The 15,465-nt window shown below is 49.2% G+C and overlaps 2 protein-coding genes across 5 annotated transcripts in view; both read right to left on the bottom strand.

Annotated features, from left to right (window-relative positions):
* Positions 1 to 9,025: 9,025 nt before the first annotated feature.
* On the bottom strand, positions 9,026 to 10,287 carry GPX1 (glutathione peroxidase 1). Of its 2 annotated transcripts, none has more exons than XM_082637686.1 (2): positions 9,870 to 10,274; positions 9,026 to 9,590 (listed from the first exon to the last, which is right to left on the bottom strand). In XM_082637686.1, exons 1-2 carry the CDS (start codon positions 10,224 to 10,226, stop codon positions 9,231 to 9,233), a joined length of 717 nt encoding a protein of 238 aa, XP_082493812.1. In that variant the 5' UTR covers positions 10,227 to 10,274; the 3' UTR covers positions 9,026 to 9,230. The 2 variants fall into 2 exon arrangements, with proteins under 2 accessions (XP_082493812.1, XP_082493813.1); XM_082637687.1 differs by having other exon boundaries at positions 9,283 to 9,648; positions 9,870 to 10,287.
* A 1,039-nt stretch (positions 10,288 to 11,326) lies between these two features.
* RHOA (ras homolog family member A) overlaps positions 11,327 to 15,465 on the bottom strand; it is a 53,195-nt gene continuing 49,056 nt past the window's right edge. For all 3 annotated transcript variants that reach the window (XM_082638110.1, XM_082638111.1, XM_082638112.1), the window contains 2 exons: positions 13,508 to 13,638; positions 11,327 to 12,589 (listed from right to left, as the gene is read on the bottom strand). In XM_082638110.1, the coding sequence (XP_082494236.1) occupies positions 12,416 to 12,589; positions 13,508 to 13,638 (305 nt within the window). In that variant the 3' untranslated portion in view covers positions 11,327 to 12,415. The remainder of the gene's footprint in view (positions 12,590 to 13,507; positions 13,639 to 15,465) is intronic.

Here is a 15,465-nt window from a genome sequence, read left to right as displayed (position 1 = left end):
ACCTTGCATACAAAAAACACAGCCCTCCTCCTGGAGGAGGAAGTACGCCCAGAGCAAGGAGGAGACCAGGCAGCTGGCTTATGTGAGTCTAGCAGTTCCCGCCCTCAGAGAAAAATAAATAAGACCCAGTACCTGCCCTTATACGATCTAATAGAGGAGAGGGGGTCTTCCACAAATAGCCCCAGCGCCAAGAAGTGCGTGATAAGCACCGTTACAGGGTATGAACCAAAGACTACACCCCGAGCTGTGAAAGGGAGCCTTTGACTTAAGTACCTTTTGAGTGTAATTTTTTTTTTTTTTTTTGGTCTGCGTTGGGTCTTCATTTCTCTGTGCAGGCGTTCTCTAGTTGCGGAGAGCAGGAGCTACTCTTCGTTGAGGTGCACGGGCTTCTCATTGCGGTGGCTTCTCTTGTTGCAGAGCACAGGCTCTAGCCACGTGAGCTTCGGTAGTTGTGGCATGCAGGCTCAGTAGTTGTGGCCCACGGACTTAGTTGCTCTGCAGCATGTGGGATGTTCCCGGACCAGGGCTCAAACCCATGTCCCCTGCATTGTCAGGCTGATTCTTTTTTTTTTTGCGGTACGTGGGCCTCTCACTGTTGTGGCCTCTCTCGTTGCGGAGCACAGGCTCCGGACGCGCAGGCTCAGCGGCCATGGCTCACGGGCCCAGCCGCTCCGCGGCATGTGGGATCTTCCCAGACCGGGGCATGAACCAGTGTCCCCTGCATCGGCAGGCGGATTCTCAACCACTGCGACAGGCTGATTCTTAACCACTGCGCCACCAGGGAAGTCCCGAGTGTGGTCTTGAAGAAAGCATAGAAATGATGGTGCATGTTAAAGGAGAAGAGACTAGAGGGGTCAAAGAGAATTTCTGGAGCAAGCAAGGAAGGATCAAAGAGTGAAGATTAGGCCAGTTGAGCTGGGCACAGACTGAAAGGACCTGAGAGCTAAAGCTAGAAGGGAGGCCAGAGGGACCATATGTCCTGCCTTAAATGGCCCACAGATATTGTAGAATAACCACATAGCAGTTAATCCCCTGCAGATAAGAGTTACCATCATGTGATAATTCTACATCTGGGGAGCCAACCCTGACACCCCAAGTGCCCTTCTGTGAAAGTTCTTTGAAATTGTTAAAAATGTTATCAAATGAGAAACACTGCCTTTAGTCCTATTTATGGAAGAAGAAAGTTGGGTTACTGACATGACTTCAGAACCTACATTACAATGTCTTCTTCACTCTTCTTTTTTTAGCAGTTTCTCCTATACCATTTATGGCATGGGTCAGAGTCTTAAGCAAGTAGGACAAGTCGTCAGCACCACTAGAAAGGGGGACAAAACCTAATTATAAAAATGAAAACTTTGGAAAATCTTTTTAAGCCTGGATCTCTTCAGTGCTATTAAATAGCTGTAAAAATAGTACACTAATTATGGGTAGTCCCTAAAAATTTATATTAAAATTATCAAGTGCCAGTAGTTAAAATGCAAGGAATAAAGTGAAAGTTCATAATCAGAAGATCACCATTATTTCCAGTTTTAAAACTTTCTTAGTGAGTTTGATTATATGTTAAAAACTGAGAACTAGAAACAATGAACATCTGCTTGTGTGTTCCTGATGTTGTGAGAGTGACCCGCGGATTTGGGAGGAAAGGAGTTGAGTGATTCAACTCAGGAGACACCCTGGCCCCAGGACTGTGTTCTCTATTGGGCCATTTCCCCTAGGGAGAGGTATGGGCCTAGTAGGCCCCTCTCTTGGCCCCACAACCAAACCCCAGAACTGAACAACTCACCCGTTGCCAAGGGAGCTTGGAGCACAACAACAGGAAGGAAAGCAGGAAGAGAGCTGGAGGCAACAGGTCTGGCTGATTGGTTACATACTACGATCTTGGACTGTGATGATCTATCTAATTGTGGGTTTGTAATGTCTGGGTGTGTGAACTTTAAGTTTTATTTGGTTCCAAATCATAAAGTTCTTGCCTTGGCTGGTACTATGGCTTGCTCTAAACCTACCTGGAGTTGGCCCTCCCCAGTCACCCTTGGTCCACACTTGGCCGGCAATCACAGAGCACATGTGGCTGTATTCACAAATACTGGGTACCTCTTTTTTTTTTTGGCTGCATTGGGTCTTCATTGCTGCGTGTGGGCTTTCTCTAGTTGCGGTGAGCGGGGGCTACTTTTCGTTGCGGGGCGTGGGCTTCTCACTGCAGTGGCTTCTCATGTTGCAGAGCATGGGCACTAGGTGCATGGGCTTCAGTAGTTGCAGCACGTGGGCTCAGTAGTTGTGGCACGCGGACCCTAGCGAGTGCGGGCTTCAGTAGTTGTGGCACACGGACTCAGTAGTTGTGGCGCACGGTCTTAGTTGCTCTGTGGCATGTGGGATCTTCCCGGACCAGGGATCGAACCCATGTCCCCTGCATTGGCAGGTGGATTCTTAACCACTGCACCACCAGGGAAGTCCCTTGGGCACCTTTTGATTAGAGGTGGCATCAGGAGAGAAATACTTTTTTTTCCTTCTTGCCTGTGCTTCCTTACCTTGCCCAGGGGACTGTGAAAAAGTGAAAGGCTCTAGAGGTACATTTTAGAAGAATTAAATGTCTTACCAGTGACACTTTCACCTCTGTTACATAAGGGTTGGGTTACTGGGGAAGGTGACAGAGGCAAAAAACTGAATGAATCTCACAGAAAGGATGTGGGATCATTTTTCCCATGTTGGAGATTCCATTCTGGTTATGCCACTGTGGTAGCTAGCCCTGATTGGGTGGGGAAGGTGTTGTGTCCTGGGCCCATGTGTGGTCATGTCTCCTCTTCCTGCTCTAATTTTGTTACCATCAATGTCTTAACCTTAAATAAGCATTTAGATATTAATTGTATGTGTCATTTTCCCTTTGCACAGAGCAAATTCTCCATAAGCATTTCTTGGGTGAATGAATGAAAGAATTATCCAGATAGTAGTCATTTTTTTCATTTGACTGATTATCTGTTATGTCCTCACAGTCCCTACCGTCCAGGGGTTCCCAGCCAGTGAGGTTGGGGAAGATGTTTTCACATGTAATTATAGTGTGTTGTGTGATAAAAGTGCTAGAGGAACATGGAGGGTGATGCTGTAGACACTTTGCTAGGAAGGAAACATAAGCAACTGGTGTAGGAAGCAGAGGTATGCTTAACATTAAAGATGAAAAAAAATTAAAGATAAAAAAAGGGAGGGACTTCCCTGGTGGTCCAGTAGTTAAGACTCCGCACTTCCAGTGCAGGGGTTGAGGGTTCGATCCCTAGTCGGGGAACTAAGATCCCACATGCTGTGCAGCGGTGAGGCCCCCCCCCAAAAAAACAGTATGCTTAACATCCCCCCTGACCTTTGAGGATGCATGATGAGTCTGCCAAGGAATCCTGACGGGACCAGGGCTTCTTTAGATTCACACACATGTACACAGGTATAGCCATGTGCTGGTGACAGAGGAGGCTGGGGTAATAGGTGCTTCTTCTGCAGGGAGGCTCAGATTTCCTCCACTCGCCTCCCTGTGGAGTCAGGTAGCCTGCAGGACTGTAGGACACCACCCAAGGTGGGCTGCACCTGCCCCTGGATACTGCCCCTACTCTGGGCATTTGGATTAAGTGAGCCTGTTCTGTGGTCTTCTACCTTGGCCTTGCTGGCCACGGCTACACTGGACCTGGGAGGGGTGCTGGGAGTGGGGTTTCTGTCTGCAGGATGAATGATAGAAGGACTACTGGGCCTCTGCCCAGCACATCACTGTCATGTTCTGTCAGTTTCAATGCTTCTGATCCAGAAGCAACTAACAGAATACCCACCAGCAAGTGGCCCACCTAGTTAGTGATTTTATTTTTGTTTTTTCATGTGACACGTCTGGATTTGAGTTCTTGGGTAGGTCAAAGCTGAAGGATGGGGCTTCCCTGGTGGCGCAGTGGTTGAGAGTCCGCCTGCCGATGCAGGGGACACGGGTTCGTGCCCCGATCCCGGAAGATCCCACATGCCGCGGAGCGGCTGGGCCCGCGAGCCATGGCCGCGGAGCCTGTGTGTCCGGAGCCTGTGCTCCGCAACGGGGGAGAGGCCACAGCAGTGAGAGGCCCGCGTACAGCAAAAAAAAAAAAAAAAAAAGCTGAAGGATGTCAGATCTCAAGTTGGCTTCTCTGTTACCCCCAGGGCCAGTGCCCATGAGCCCTCACTCCTTGGGCAAGAACTTCTCTCATCTGAGCTCCTGCTTCCCAATCCAGCAGTGCCTGATGCCCGGTAACTTATTGACCAGCTCCAGCTGGGCTTTATTTTAGTGCCAGCCCAGGTGTGTCACACCTCTATGAAAGCATGCTTATCTAGCCTATTTGGTGATTGTAATAACAAAAACCTGCCAAATTCAGAGTACTCTGACAGGGATCCCTGCCCATTCTTTAAAAATCCATGCTGTGGGGCTTCCCTGGTGGCGCAGTGGTTGAGAGTCCGCCCCCTGATGCAGGGGACGCAGGTTCGTGCCCCGGTCCGGGCAGATCCCACATGCCGCGGAGCAGCTGGGCCCGTGAGCCTTGGCCGCTGAGCCTGCGCGTCCGGAGCCTGTACTCCGCAACGGGAGAGGCCACAACACTGAGAGGCCCGCGTACCGCAAAAAAAAAAAAAAATCCATGCTGTGGGTGGATTTATTTCTCTTGTGGAAAGCTTTAGCAAGTATTTTTTACTCAGTATTACCCCAAAGTTAAAACTTATGAGAAAAGGCTGATCAGGCCAGGAACGCCTCTCTGAAAATTAGCTTATTTTAAATGTTGTTTGTGGAACTACATCGAGACAGAATGAGGAAGTCATCTGATAAAAGAACTAATTGTGCAAGAAATGCCTGACCAAATGAATTTTATCAGATTTTTTTTCAGCTTTGTTGAGGTAATAGTTGACAAATAAATTTTAGTGTGTACATTGTGATTTAATATACATATACATATTTTATCAGATTTAATGTTTAAAAAAAATTTAAAACCAGCATTTCTGAACTGCTAAAATGGAGGCTTCTGAACCTACTGAGTAACAGCACAGCCCATCCCCTTCTCAGAAGACCTGTGGCCTAAATGCTGCTGCCTGCTCCCAGATCAGGCAGTGTCCCGGAGGCACTGCTACCAAAGTCCAGGACCTCAGGCAGGTTCACTGGGATTCCTTCACTTTTACTTGTTAATTTGAGCTGCTGATTCACAATGGGGTGGAGTGGGTGCAGGTCAGAGCCAGTAGCAGTTGCATGGTTGAATGAGAAAGAATGTGTGTGTGTTTTGGGGGAAGATGTCCAGTTTCTTGGGGAGGAAGATAAAGCATTAACCGGCTTTAGTCTGAGTGTTCCCAGAAAAAGAGAGAGTTGAAAAGGACAGTTAAAGGAGGCATGCAGCTTCAAGTCTGAGGAGGAGTATTCACCAGCCAGTGTCAGCCACATAGGGATCTCAGAATTTCCTTTCTCTTGCAGCCCAAGGCATAAACTGAAGAAAAAAAAAAAAAAAAAGTGGGCAAGGAGGGGTGAGTCACCAGGTACTCAGAGGGGAAGAAGTTGGAGTCAGTTTGGAGAGCCCTGGATTCCCATCCCAGAGCCTAACCAGAGAGTGTGGCCCGGGCCGCGCTGACCCTTCACAGGAAAGGGGAGAGTTGGAGCAGGAAGTCTCTCCTCATGGGTTCAGCTGTAGGATATTGAATGGGACCCTAAATCCCCAGGCTATCCACATCAGCATCTCTGGAAGGGGGCCGTGGACATAGCTTTTAACAAGCACCCAGGTGATTTTTGGGCACTGTGTATTAGCTCCCAGAATAGGACCTGGTAGATCTCGGGCACTTGCTGTCTGGTTACAGCTCTAGCTCTCCCCAACACTGCACTTGCTGAGGAACCCTCAGTTCACAAGCACTCATCCCAGCTAACTATTCTTTTTATTTTTTTTATTTTGGCCACGCCATGAGGAATGCGGGATCTTAGTTCCCTGACCAGGGATTGAACATGTGCCCTCTGCAATGGAAGTGCAGAATCCTAACCACTGGACCACCAGGGAAGTCCCCCCAGCTAATAATTCTTTATGAAATGTCCCTTCCCTCGGCTCTTTGATTCCATCCATCACTGTTCCAGCTGTGCCTCTCTGCCATCTGATCCAGAAGCACTGTGAATTCATAAGCCTCAAGTTTAGGCCACCTGATCTTCTTCTTGCCACTCTCCCCAGGTGAGACCGTATCCTCTCCAATGCCTACTTACTGGCCCCTTGACTAGACCTTTGCCTCCAACCCAGATTCCTTTTCTGAGCCTCTTGTAAGCACCTGCTCCAGATATCTCCATCTGGATGTCTCATGCGCCAAATCTGAATCTAAACACTTTTCTTCTCCCTATACTTGCTCCTCCTTGTGTTACCTGATTGTCAGTGATGCCACCTTTCCACCTCAGACCTTCACACACTGAACTCCCTGCCTGTCCACCCTCCATCAGCTTGTTCCTCAGCTAACTGCTCCTTAACCTCTCTTCAGCTTCACTGTCACTCCCTCCAAGAGACAAAAGCGTGATCCTCCCCACTGGGCCAGGCCCTCTAATTTATTCTCAAAGTACCCCATACTACTCTCATAGAACTAAACATGCATTTAGTAATTATAGAGTCTTTCTGCTTTCCTGAGGACTGTATCCTGGCACCCAGCAGAGTATATGGCACAGGGCTGAATGATGAGTGTTGCAATAAAGGAGTAAAGGGCTTTTAGAGAAGAGATGTGGGGTTTAAGGAGGTCAAAGATGGCCTAGGTATACCCAGATATACCGAGGTGTATGGGTTGTTAGTTTCCATTCCAGCAGTCAGATTTGGAGTCTACAAATAATCCTCAAAAATCCCTGACCCTGTTTTTTTGTTTGTTTAATTTTATTATTTTCTTTACTTTTGGCTGTGTTGGGTTTTTGTTGCTGCACGCGGGCTTTCTCTAGTTGTGGCGAGTGGGGGCTACTCTTCATTGTGGTGCGTGGTCTTCTTATTGCGGTGGCTTCCGGAGCACAGGGTCTAGTCACGCAGGCTTCAGTAGTTGCAGTGCGTGGGCTCAGTAGTTGCAGCGTGCGGGCTCAGTAGTTGTGGCACACGGGCCTAGTTGCTCCATGGCATGTGGGATCTTCCCAGACCAGGGATCGAACCTGCGTCCCCTGCCTTGACACGCGGATTCTTAACCACTGTGCCACCAGGGAAGTCCCCCTGACTCTGTTTTGAGTGGAAAGTTATTCTCTTTATATTAATTGACAAACACTGGCTGCTTCATGCTATACACCAGGCCCTATGGACCCTGAGGAGATGACCAACCCCTTTCCACCTCCCAGACTTTCACCCTCTGGGGAAGCAGACCAGTCACTCACAGATCTAATCAAGACTTTTGGTTCTGAGAGGAGCACAGATAGAGTGGGGGGTCTCAATGGGGAACAGAGCTCTGCCCTGTTACCTCAGAGGGGACTCAAAAGCGAGGTGGAGAGGCCTTGCAGCCAGAGGGAGGTGGGCCTGTTTTGATGATGGAGAGAGAGGGAGCCAGAACAAATACAGCCCTTAATGACCTAAGGGCAGGCAGAAGGGGAGGGCAGCAGCAAAGATGCCTGCTTAGGGTTGGAAGAAAAGTTCTTGAGAGTTGGTTCAGACACAGAAGGGACTTGAGCCACCAATTTGAGCATAAACATTGGGACCCCAGAACCTCTGGACCGTGTTCTGGACTGATAACACATATCTCAGTGCTTGTCTGTCCCAACAGAAGCTTCATTGCATACAAGCCCGGCAGAGTCCCTTGTATTGTGATAGGAAGTGGCTCTAGGTCTGTCTCAAGAGATTACTGACAATACGAACAACACATGGAGAAGTTGGACCTGAGCCATACCTGAGAAGCAGCGCTGGCCTCCAAGATACGCACCTACCCTAAGCCTGACCATGCAATTGCAACTGCAGGGCATGGTCAGAACCACCAGTTGTATACTCTTCTGAGTACCTGAGAGGCAGCAGCCAGTAAGCACAGCATCAGAGCAGATAGAAGCACTGGGTAGCCCTATGCAAAGATCTAGCAAAGTAATGGGGAAAGAAAGTTATGTTGCATAAGCTGCCAACTGTGTAAAGTGGGCGTGTATGGCCCTAACACTTGAGGAGGCTGTTACCAAGTAAGGACTTGCTGCCCAACACACATAGAAGCCAATACTATGGCACCCACTTTTGAGCAAAGAGCTTTATTGCGAGATTGACCGGCAAGGAGACAGGAGGCAAGGGTGTCAAATTTATCTCCCTAATCTGGGGTTTGGTCAAACTTTTTTGAGTTAGGGAAGGATGGGTTCAGATGTGGAAGCACTGGTGGGGCAGGTTTTGACCGGAGGGCTTTGGAACTTGGCCATTTATGGTAAGGTATGGTAAAGGGGACTTCAGCACTGGGTCTTCCTGGACAATGGATCTTTCACTTCTGAAAGGGTTCCAGCATTCAGGTTCTGGTCATGTCCGGGTTCTTTTGGTTCTGTGTGGGGGAGGAGGGGTGGAGGTGGAAAAACTTGGTTCCAGGCATTATTAGAATTCAAAATTTCTCCTCTGCTGCATGACTTGTGGTTTTGTTCTGCTATCTCTGAAGAACAGCTCAGTATCTCGTTATCAACAGAGCAGGGCCAGTTTGGGCTGGTTCTGCAGTTACAAAGCCACGGACTCTAAACATGAGTGGGAGCCCATGGTGTTATTTTTTGTGAAGGTCATTTTGAGCAGAGCAAATACTCAGGAAGGAGAGGCCTAACTACTGAGGATAGGCAGTCAGCCTTTGAAATTTCTTCCTCTTTTTGAAATAAAGACTTTCTCTTGTAACAGGGCCTCAGGATGGCCCTGTTGCATGTCCTGGCAGAGGGAGAAACGCTGAGACAGGAGCTAGGATTTCCACATAGGAAAGAGGGAATTCCACTGCAGACGAAATTTTGGGATGTTCAGGCTTGCCTAGGTAATGCCAGCCAAGGAATGAGGGCTTAAGCTCCCAGCCCTATGACAATGAGGTTAGTAGGAAAGGTGTCCCCATCTGACAATGATACAGAACATACACACAATTATGCTCACACTCAGCACTTTATTAATGAGAAAGCTGTGGTCTAGGAAAGGGGAGGCTGGGATGGACAGGACCAGTGCCCATCTCGGGGGATTTTCCTGGACATCTGGCATTCCTCCATGCAGGTTTAGAGGAAACACCTTCATGGATAAAATCCCCAGAGGGCAACGCTGTGACTGCCAAGCAGCAGGGGTCAGAGGGGAACCCTAGGCATAGCTGGGCCCCTGGGACAGCAGGGCTTCGATGTCAGGCTCGATGTCGATGGTCAGAAAGCGGCGGCTGTACCTGCGTACAGGCACACCGTCTGGGCCCACCAGAAACTTCTCGAAGTTCCAGGAAACGTCGTTGCGGCACACCGGAGACCAGGTGATGAACTTGGGGTCTGTCATGAGGGCAGTGGCGTCGTCACTGGGCGTGGGCAGAGCCTCCCGAAGGAAGGTGAAGAGCGGATGCGCCTTCTCGCCATTCACGTCGCACTTCTCGAAGAGCATGAAGTTGGGCTCGAACCCGCCGCCTGGTCGTACGTACTTGAGGCAATTCAGGATCTCCTCGTTCTTGGCATTTTCCTGCGGAAGGGGAGAGCAGCTGGGACCCGGGGCTGCGAGGGAAAGGGAAGTCTTCTAACTGCAAACATGAAGTTTCTCCATGAGTCACTAGACTGTGGCCTTTCTTGCATAACCCCAGGATGGACCTCAACCCCAGCCGGGACAAGCGCCGGAGGGAAGCGAGCCGGTGGCCCGCCTCTCCGCCCCCAGGGCGTGCGGCTGCTGGGCCCCGGGGGGTCGTCCACCGGCGTTCCTAACCGCTGTCGCACGCCCACCTCCGCTCCGCCCAGCCCGACGCACCTGATGCCCAAACTGGTTGCAGGGGAAGCCGAGGACGACCAGGCCCCGGGGCCCCAGGCGCCGCTGCAGGTCATTCATCTGGGTGTAGTCCCGGACAGTTGTGCCTCAGAGCGACGCCACATTCTCAATGAGCAGCACCTTGCCCCGCAGGGACCCCAAGTTCACGGGCTCCCCGCCGGCCAGCGGGCGCGCAGAGAAGGCGTACACCGAGCGCGGGGCCGCTGCCGCCAGGGCGGACGCCGAGCGCTGAGCGGCGGACATGGCGTGGGTGCCCAAAAAGACAGGGGAGAACCGCGGACTAGACGAACAGGTGGTCCGGGAAGTGCCTCCTTTTAACAGGCGGGCGACCGGGGTCATGTGGCTCGGGCACTTTTCCGGCCGCTCCTACGCCCACCCTCCCCCGCTCGGTCCCGCCTCATCCGGCCTCTGTCCTACGGCTGTGGTCCCGCGAGGCTGGAGGGTGCGGTCGGGCCGGAAGCGGACACCGCCCAGACCGTGCCGAGGCGCGGACGCGTTTGGTCCCGCCCCGGGAGCGCAGCGCCGGCACTGTGGCAGTCGCTCGGATTATCCAGCCCAGAGCCCAGGCCTTAGAGGGCTCCGGATTCTTTCTCAATGGTTCTTCAGGGATTGGGGCCCGGCACAGGGAGACTCGCCAGCAACAGGATCTTTTGCTGCCTGTGGCCACACAGCCCTCCCAGCCTATGCCATATTACTACTCCCCGAGAACGTGCCCTATTGTCAGGCGCAGAGGGAGTTATGACTTGTGATGATGGTGCAGTTAGCAGCAGCTGCCAAGGCAAGTCCTCTGTGTTGACACTTCCTGGTTCTAGGAAGGTTAAGTTGGAGGAGGGTGGGCAATGCTGGGGAGAAAGGGGGCGGGCAGCCAGGGCTGGACTCCAAGAGCCAGCTCTTTCTAACCCATTTTCTTGCATTCTGGAGCTGCCCTAGACTGTGTTCTCCTCCTGGCCTCTGGTTTCCCTCCTACTTTTACACCCCCAGTGTGGCACTACCCTTACACAGGTTTTATGGGGTCACTACTCAGGCCCTGCTCCAGGCCCCTGGAGGGGAGCCCAAAAGCATGCAGGGCCAAGGGGACTCAGTCGACTTCAGACAATCCTCAACTTCATCTGGAGCTCAGGCAAGGAAGTAAAAGACACTGAAAATGGACAGGTAGTAAGAAGAGGAAAATATCACACTAAGATTTGTCTAGAAGAACGACTGCTTGGAGTACCCCTCAGTCGGCTGCATTCCCTACCCACCCCCCTCTGAACTTGAATGTGACACAAGATAATCATTTCCACCTCTTTGGGAGAAGCCAGGTTAGTGCCAGCTTTGGGGTGGGGGTGGGCAAGCCGGTACTTTGCCCCCTGAAGGAACCTTCCACGGTGAGCTAGGCAGAATTCATCCTCCATTCCCAGCCCTGGAGAGAGCCAACACAAACACCAGGATACAGGAAATTTAGAAAACTGCCTTTATTCTATTAGTAGTTGGAAAACTTAACTGGTACAGAAAAAAAGTTTAGTCAGCTGGAGAAGACAGAGAAACTGTGGGCCACCCAAGAGAAGTGGTGGCTCCTCTGGGAGGGAACCTGGATACAGTGAGAAGAAAGAGCACTGTGAACTAGAGCCAGACCCTGCAGTCCAGGTGAGACAGGTTATGCCACCTTCTGAAGTATCTAAGTGCCTCAGGCGTAAAACCAAATTCCTATTTACTTAGCCCAGCTCTGGGGAAGGGGGTACTGGAATAAGCGGGGCCGAAAAGGGGAGACATGGCCATCTTTTATCAGAGAAACTGACAAAACAGGAATTTAAAAAATGAATTTTCCATCTGACTTTATTTTCAAATACACTTTCTTTTTTTTTAAAAAAAAAAACCAATACACTTTCTGTGAGGATGACAAATATCAGTATTAGGAAATCCAATTATACAAAAAATACTACATCTAGTCTGGGGTAGATATATTTATTTTTGGTAACATACATTAAGCGGCACTAATTACACAGTAACTATAAGGTAACTAACATGAAACCACAGAACTGTAACTTTGCCACAGCTGCGTGGACTTGGGCCTTTCTGGCTGAGCACATTTTCAAAAAACTGGATTGCCACCCAGAGCTATGCCAATGAAATGTTAAAATGAGTAAAGCTCTGAAGTGGTGACTCACCAGAGTACCTTGCAGCTGAAAGAGGATAGGCAGGACATGTTAGTTATAAAGTAGTTACAGCCTAATTCACAAAAGTTACCAACTGTTTCTCTTTCTAGAAAGAAGCAAGAAGTTAGGAAATTCCTTGAATTAGCGCCTAGTGTGTCAGGTGGGAGTGCAGAGGAGGGCTGTTAGAGCAGTGTCAGAAGGACCCTGGTGGATCAGGTGGGTTGGACATCATTAATAATCATGGTTGGCTTCTAAATACTGGTAGCAAGACGACTTCTGATTTGTAATCTTAGGTAAATTATAGATAAACGAAAAAGGCCAGTAATCATACACTAAGATTAATAAACAGCACTTCAAAATTAACCGCATGAGGGCTGTGCTTGCAGCAGGGTTTCACAAGACAAGGCACCCAGATTTTTTCTTCCCACGTCTGGCTTGCAGAGCAGCTCTCGTGGCCATTTCAAAAACCTCCCTCACTCCATCTTTGGTCTTTGCTGAACACTCCATGTACCCAAAAGCGCCAATCCTGTTTGCCATATCTCTGCCTTCTTCCGGTTTCACTGGCTCCTAGCAAAGAGAAGAGAGCACTTTTAGTTAACAGCGTTACATACATATAGTAAGTAGGTGTAGAGTATTCAAATTCAGCTAAAAGACTGCTTTTAAAAAGCTGCCCAACTCCCAGATTTGAGTTCTGTCTTATGACACTCATATGGGGCGACCCCCACCTCCAATATATAAAAAATCCCTGTCAAACAGGCTCTTCTCTGGGAAGTAGAGAGAAAAGGAGAGGCCAGAGAAGCCCTAGAGGGTTGAGGGAATCAAGGGCAAAATTACTCAAGCTGTTGATCCAGGGTAAGCCCTTGGGTCTTCCTGTAGTTAGCTTCACAGAGGACTGAATGCTCAGGGAAGGAAACAGATCCTGACCTTCACATTCAGACAGAGAAACCTCAGAAGAACCCGTGCAAAAGACCTCAAGGCACTCCTCCTGCAGTGGGGAAGTCCTATCATTGGGCCACCTGGTTTCTCAGAAGCCAAGATGTCACCTCCACCATCATTTTTATAAAGGCATTAGGGCTCTCTGTTTGGACTCCCTGCCATCAGGATTTCCTGATCCTTCAGTTGCCACCAATTTATCTTTAGCCTCACATATACGAAAGTAATAACTGGAGAGGGAAATCAAGAGCCTGATAAAGTTCCTGCATCTGAAGCACTGACTACTGCTGTGATGGTCCTTTCTCAGGCAGGCAATCTTTAGGGCACAGCACTACCTCACAGAGAGGTTCCATCTTACAGGACTAGGGAGTTTTAGGGACCCCCTCTGTGCAGGCCCGAGTCAGTGAGGGCCGGATGGACAGAGAGAGGCTTCTGGGACTTTCTCTGAAACAGCCTGGCCTTTGAGGGTTTCTGCTGGGTTCCCTGTACCTCGAACCCAGGCCCCGAGTTTAAGAATGCTACAGGAAGACAGAGCCCTGCCCTAGACCATACCTGCTTCATCTTGGCTAGCTCCCGCCTTGTGTGCTCATCATTTCGAAGATCCTTCTTGTTCCCAACCAGGATGATGGGCACGTTGGGACAGAAATGCTTGACTTCTGGAGTCCATTTTTCTGGGATGTTTTCTGAAAGAAGCAAAATGCACATAATTTGGGGATACATATAATTCTATCTTGAAGAATCTCCAAAAACCCTAGTTAAATTGCAAAGAAATTTCTTGAGAAGTATGCCGGACATTTAATGGAATTTCACTAGTTTCAAAACCATGAAAAAGGTAAAATCTAACCCCCCTTGTCTTAAGCACAGAATCACCAGCTTTTCTCAGTCCCACCAAGGAGCTCAGCTCCTCTGGAGGTAGCACCAGGTAAAGGCTCTGGAGGAGCAAAGGATGGCTCCACAATGGTGCCACCTGCCCCAAGAAGGAAGGCTCCCCACCAGCCGTCCATGTCACTGCTGGCAGATAGATGATTCTCACCACAGCTTACAGAAGGAGTCCCCATTCTGGGGCTATAGCTGGCTCAGGGTTCACATGTTTTCTCTACATCTTACTCATGGGCCCTCAGCATGACCTACCCTTGGATTACTGGTATTTCAAATGGCTTGAGTGGCTTTTGAAAATGAGTAATAACCAGCTGTAGCTTCTTGCCAATACTGTAGTAATTTAGTGGACAAGTGGCCTGGGTTCAACCTCACACACCCACCACCTTGAGCATCTCAGTGTCAGGGATGACACTATAAAATGGGGATAACAGTAATACCTTACATGAGGTTATTCTGAGTCAATGCATACAGAATACTTAGTATGATGATCATTTACATGGTACTGATTGTAATATAAGACTATATTTTAGGAGTAAACTGTTCACTCTCTGACTTCAAGACCAAAAGGCAGGAGTTGGAAAATAAAAGATGCTCTGCCTTCTGGCTAGAAGGTACAGAAGTACATGAATAAGGTCAGGAAAACTCATAACTCAACGCTCCACTCTTCAGCACACAAGACAGACACTTGTCTGCTTCCTTCCTCTTTTGCTACAGCAGCTAGAGTCAATCACTAATGTGACAACTTAAAACTCAAAGCCTTATCCTAGAACAAAGGGGTTCCCAGAGAAGTGCAGAGCAATAAAGAGACAAGGGCCAGCATATCTAACAGTGAAGCCAAACAGCCTCAGCACTGAATCTTGCTCTTATCTCTGCACCCTGTGGTCAGTTTTCAGTTCAGGTGCAACAGTGATCACTTTAAAGAGAAGGTGAGATCACATCACTCCTTTGTTCAAACCATCCAGGAGCTCCCATCTCACTCATGATGAAAGGAGAGGTCCACACCATTAACCACACGGCTCTGCAACCCTCGCTCCACTCCCTCTGCTACAGCTACACTGGACTCCTTTCTTCTGCCTGGGAAGCTCTTTTGTTGGCTATCTGTGTTGGCCTCCCTCACCTACTTCAGGTCTCTGCTCAGAGGTTTCCTTTTCAGTGAGGTTGCTGACCATCCTATGGTCATCTTCTAAAACAGCATACTACCATGGCCTATTCCATACACACCTCTATGAATGTTATTTGTAACATTTCTTGCTATCAGATTTACCGTGGTTTTTGCTCTTCTGTCTCCCTTCATCTAGAATATAGGTTCCATAAGTAAGCACTCAGTAATTATTTGCTGAATATATAAAATTATTACTCCAATAGTCGCCACCCCCACCCCCCGGAATTCAGGACATGTAAACTGAAATGAATTGCCTGTCTTATCTTCACTTTTCATAAATGATTTTAAAACTTAATTTTTTACTTTTTTTTTTTTTTTTGGTTTTTTTTGCGGTACGCGGGCCTCTTATTGTTGTGGCCTCTCCCGTTGTGGAGCACAGGCTCCGGACGCGCAGGCCCAGTGACCATGGCTCGCAGGCCCAGCCGCTCCGCAGCATGTGGGATCTTCCCGGACCGGGGCACGAACCCAT

Source organism: Mesoplodon mirus (genome assembly GCF_964341445.2).
Source record: "Mesoplodon mirus genome assembly, chromosome: 12".
NCBI lineage: Eukaryota > Metazoa > Chordata > Mammalia > Artiodactyla > Ziphiidae > Mesoplodon > Mesoplodon mirus.
Note: the sequence above shows the minus strand (reverse complement) of the source record. Positions and strands in the feature narration are given on the sequence as shown.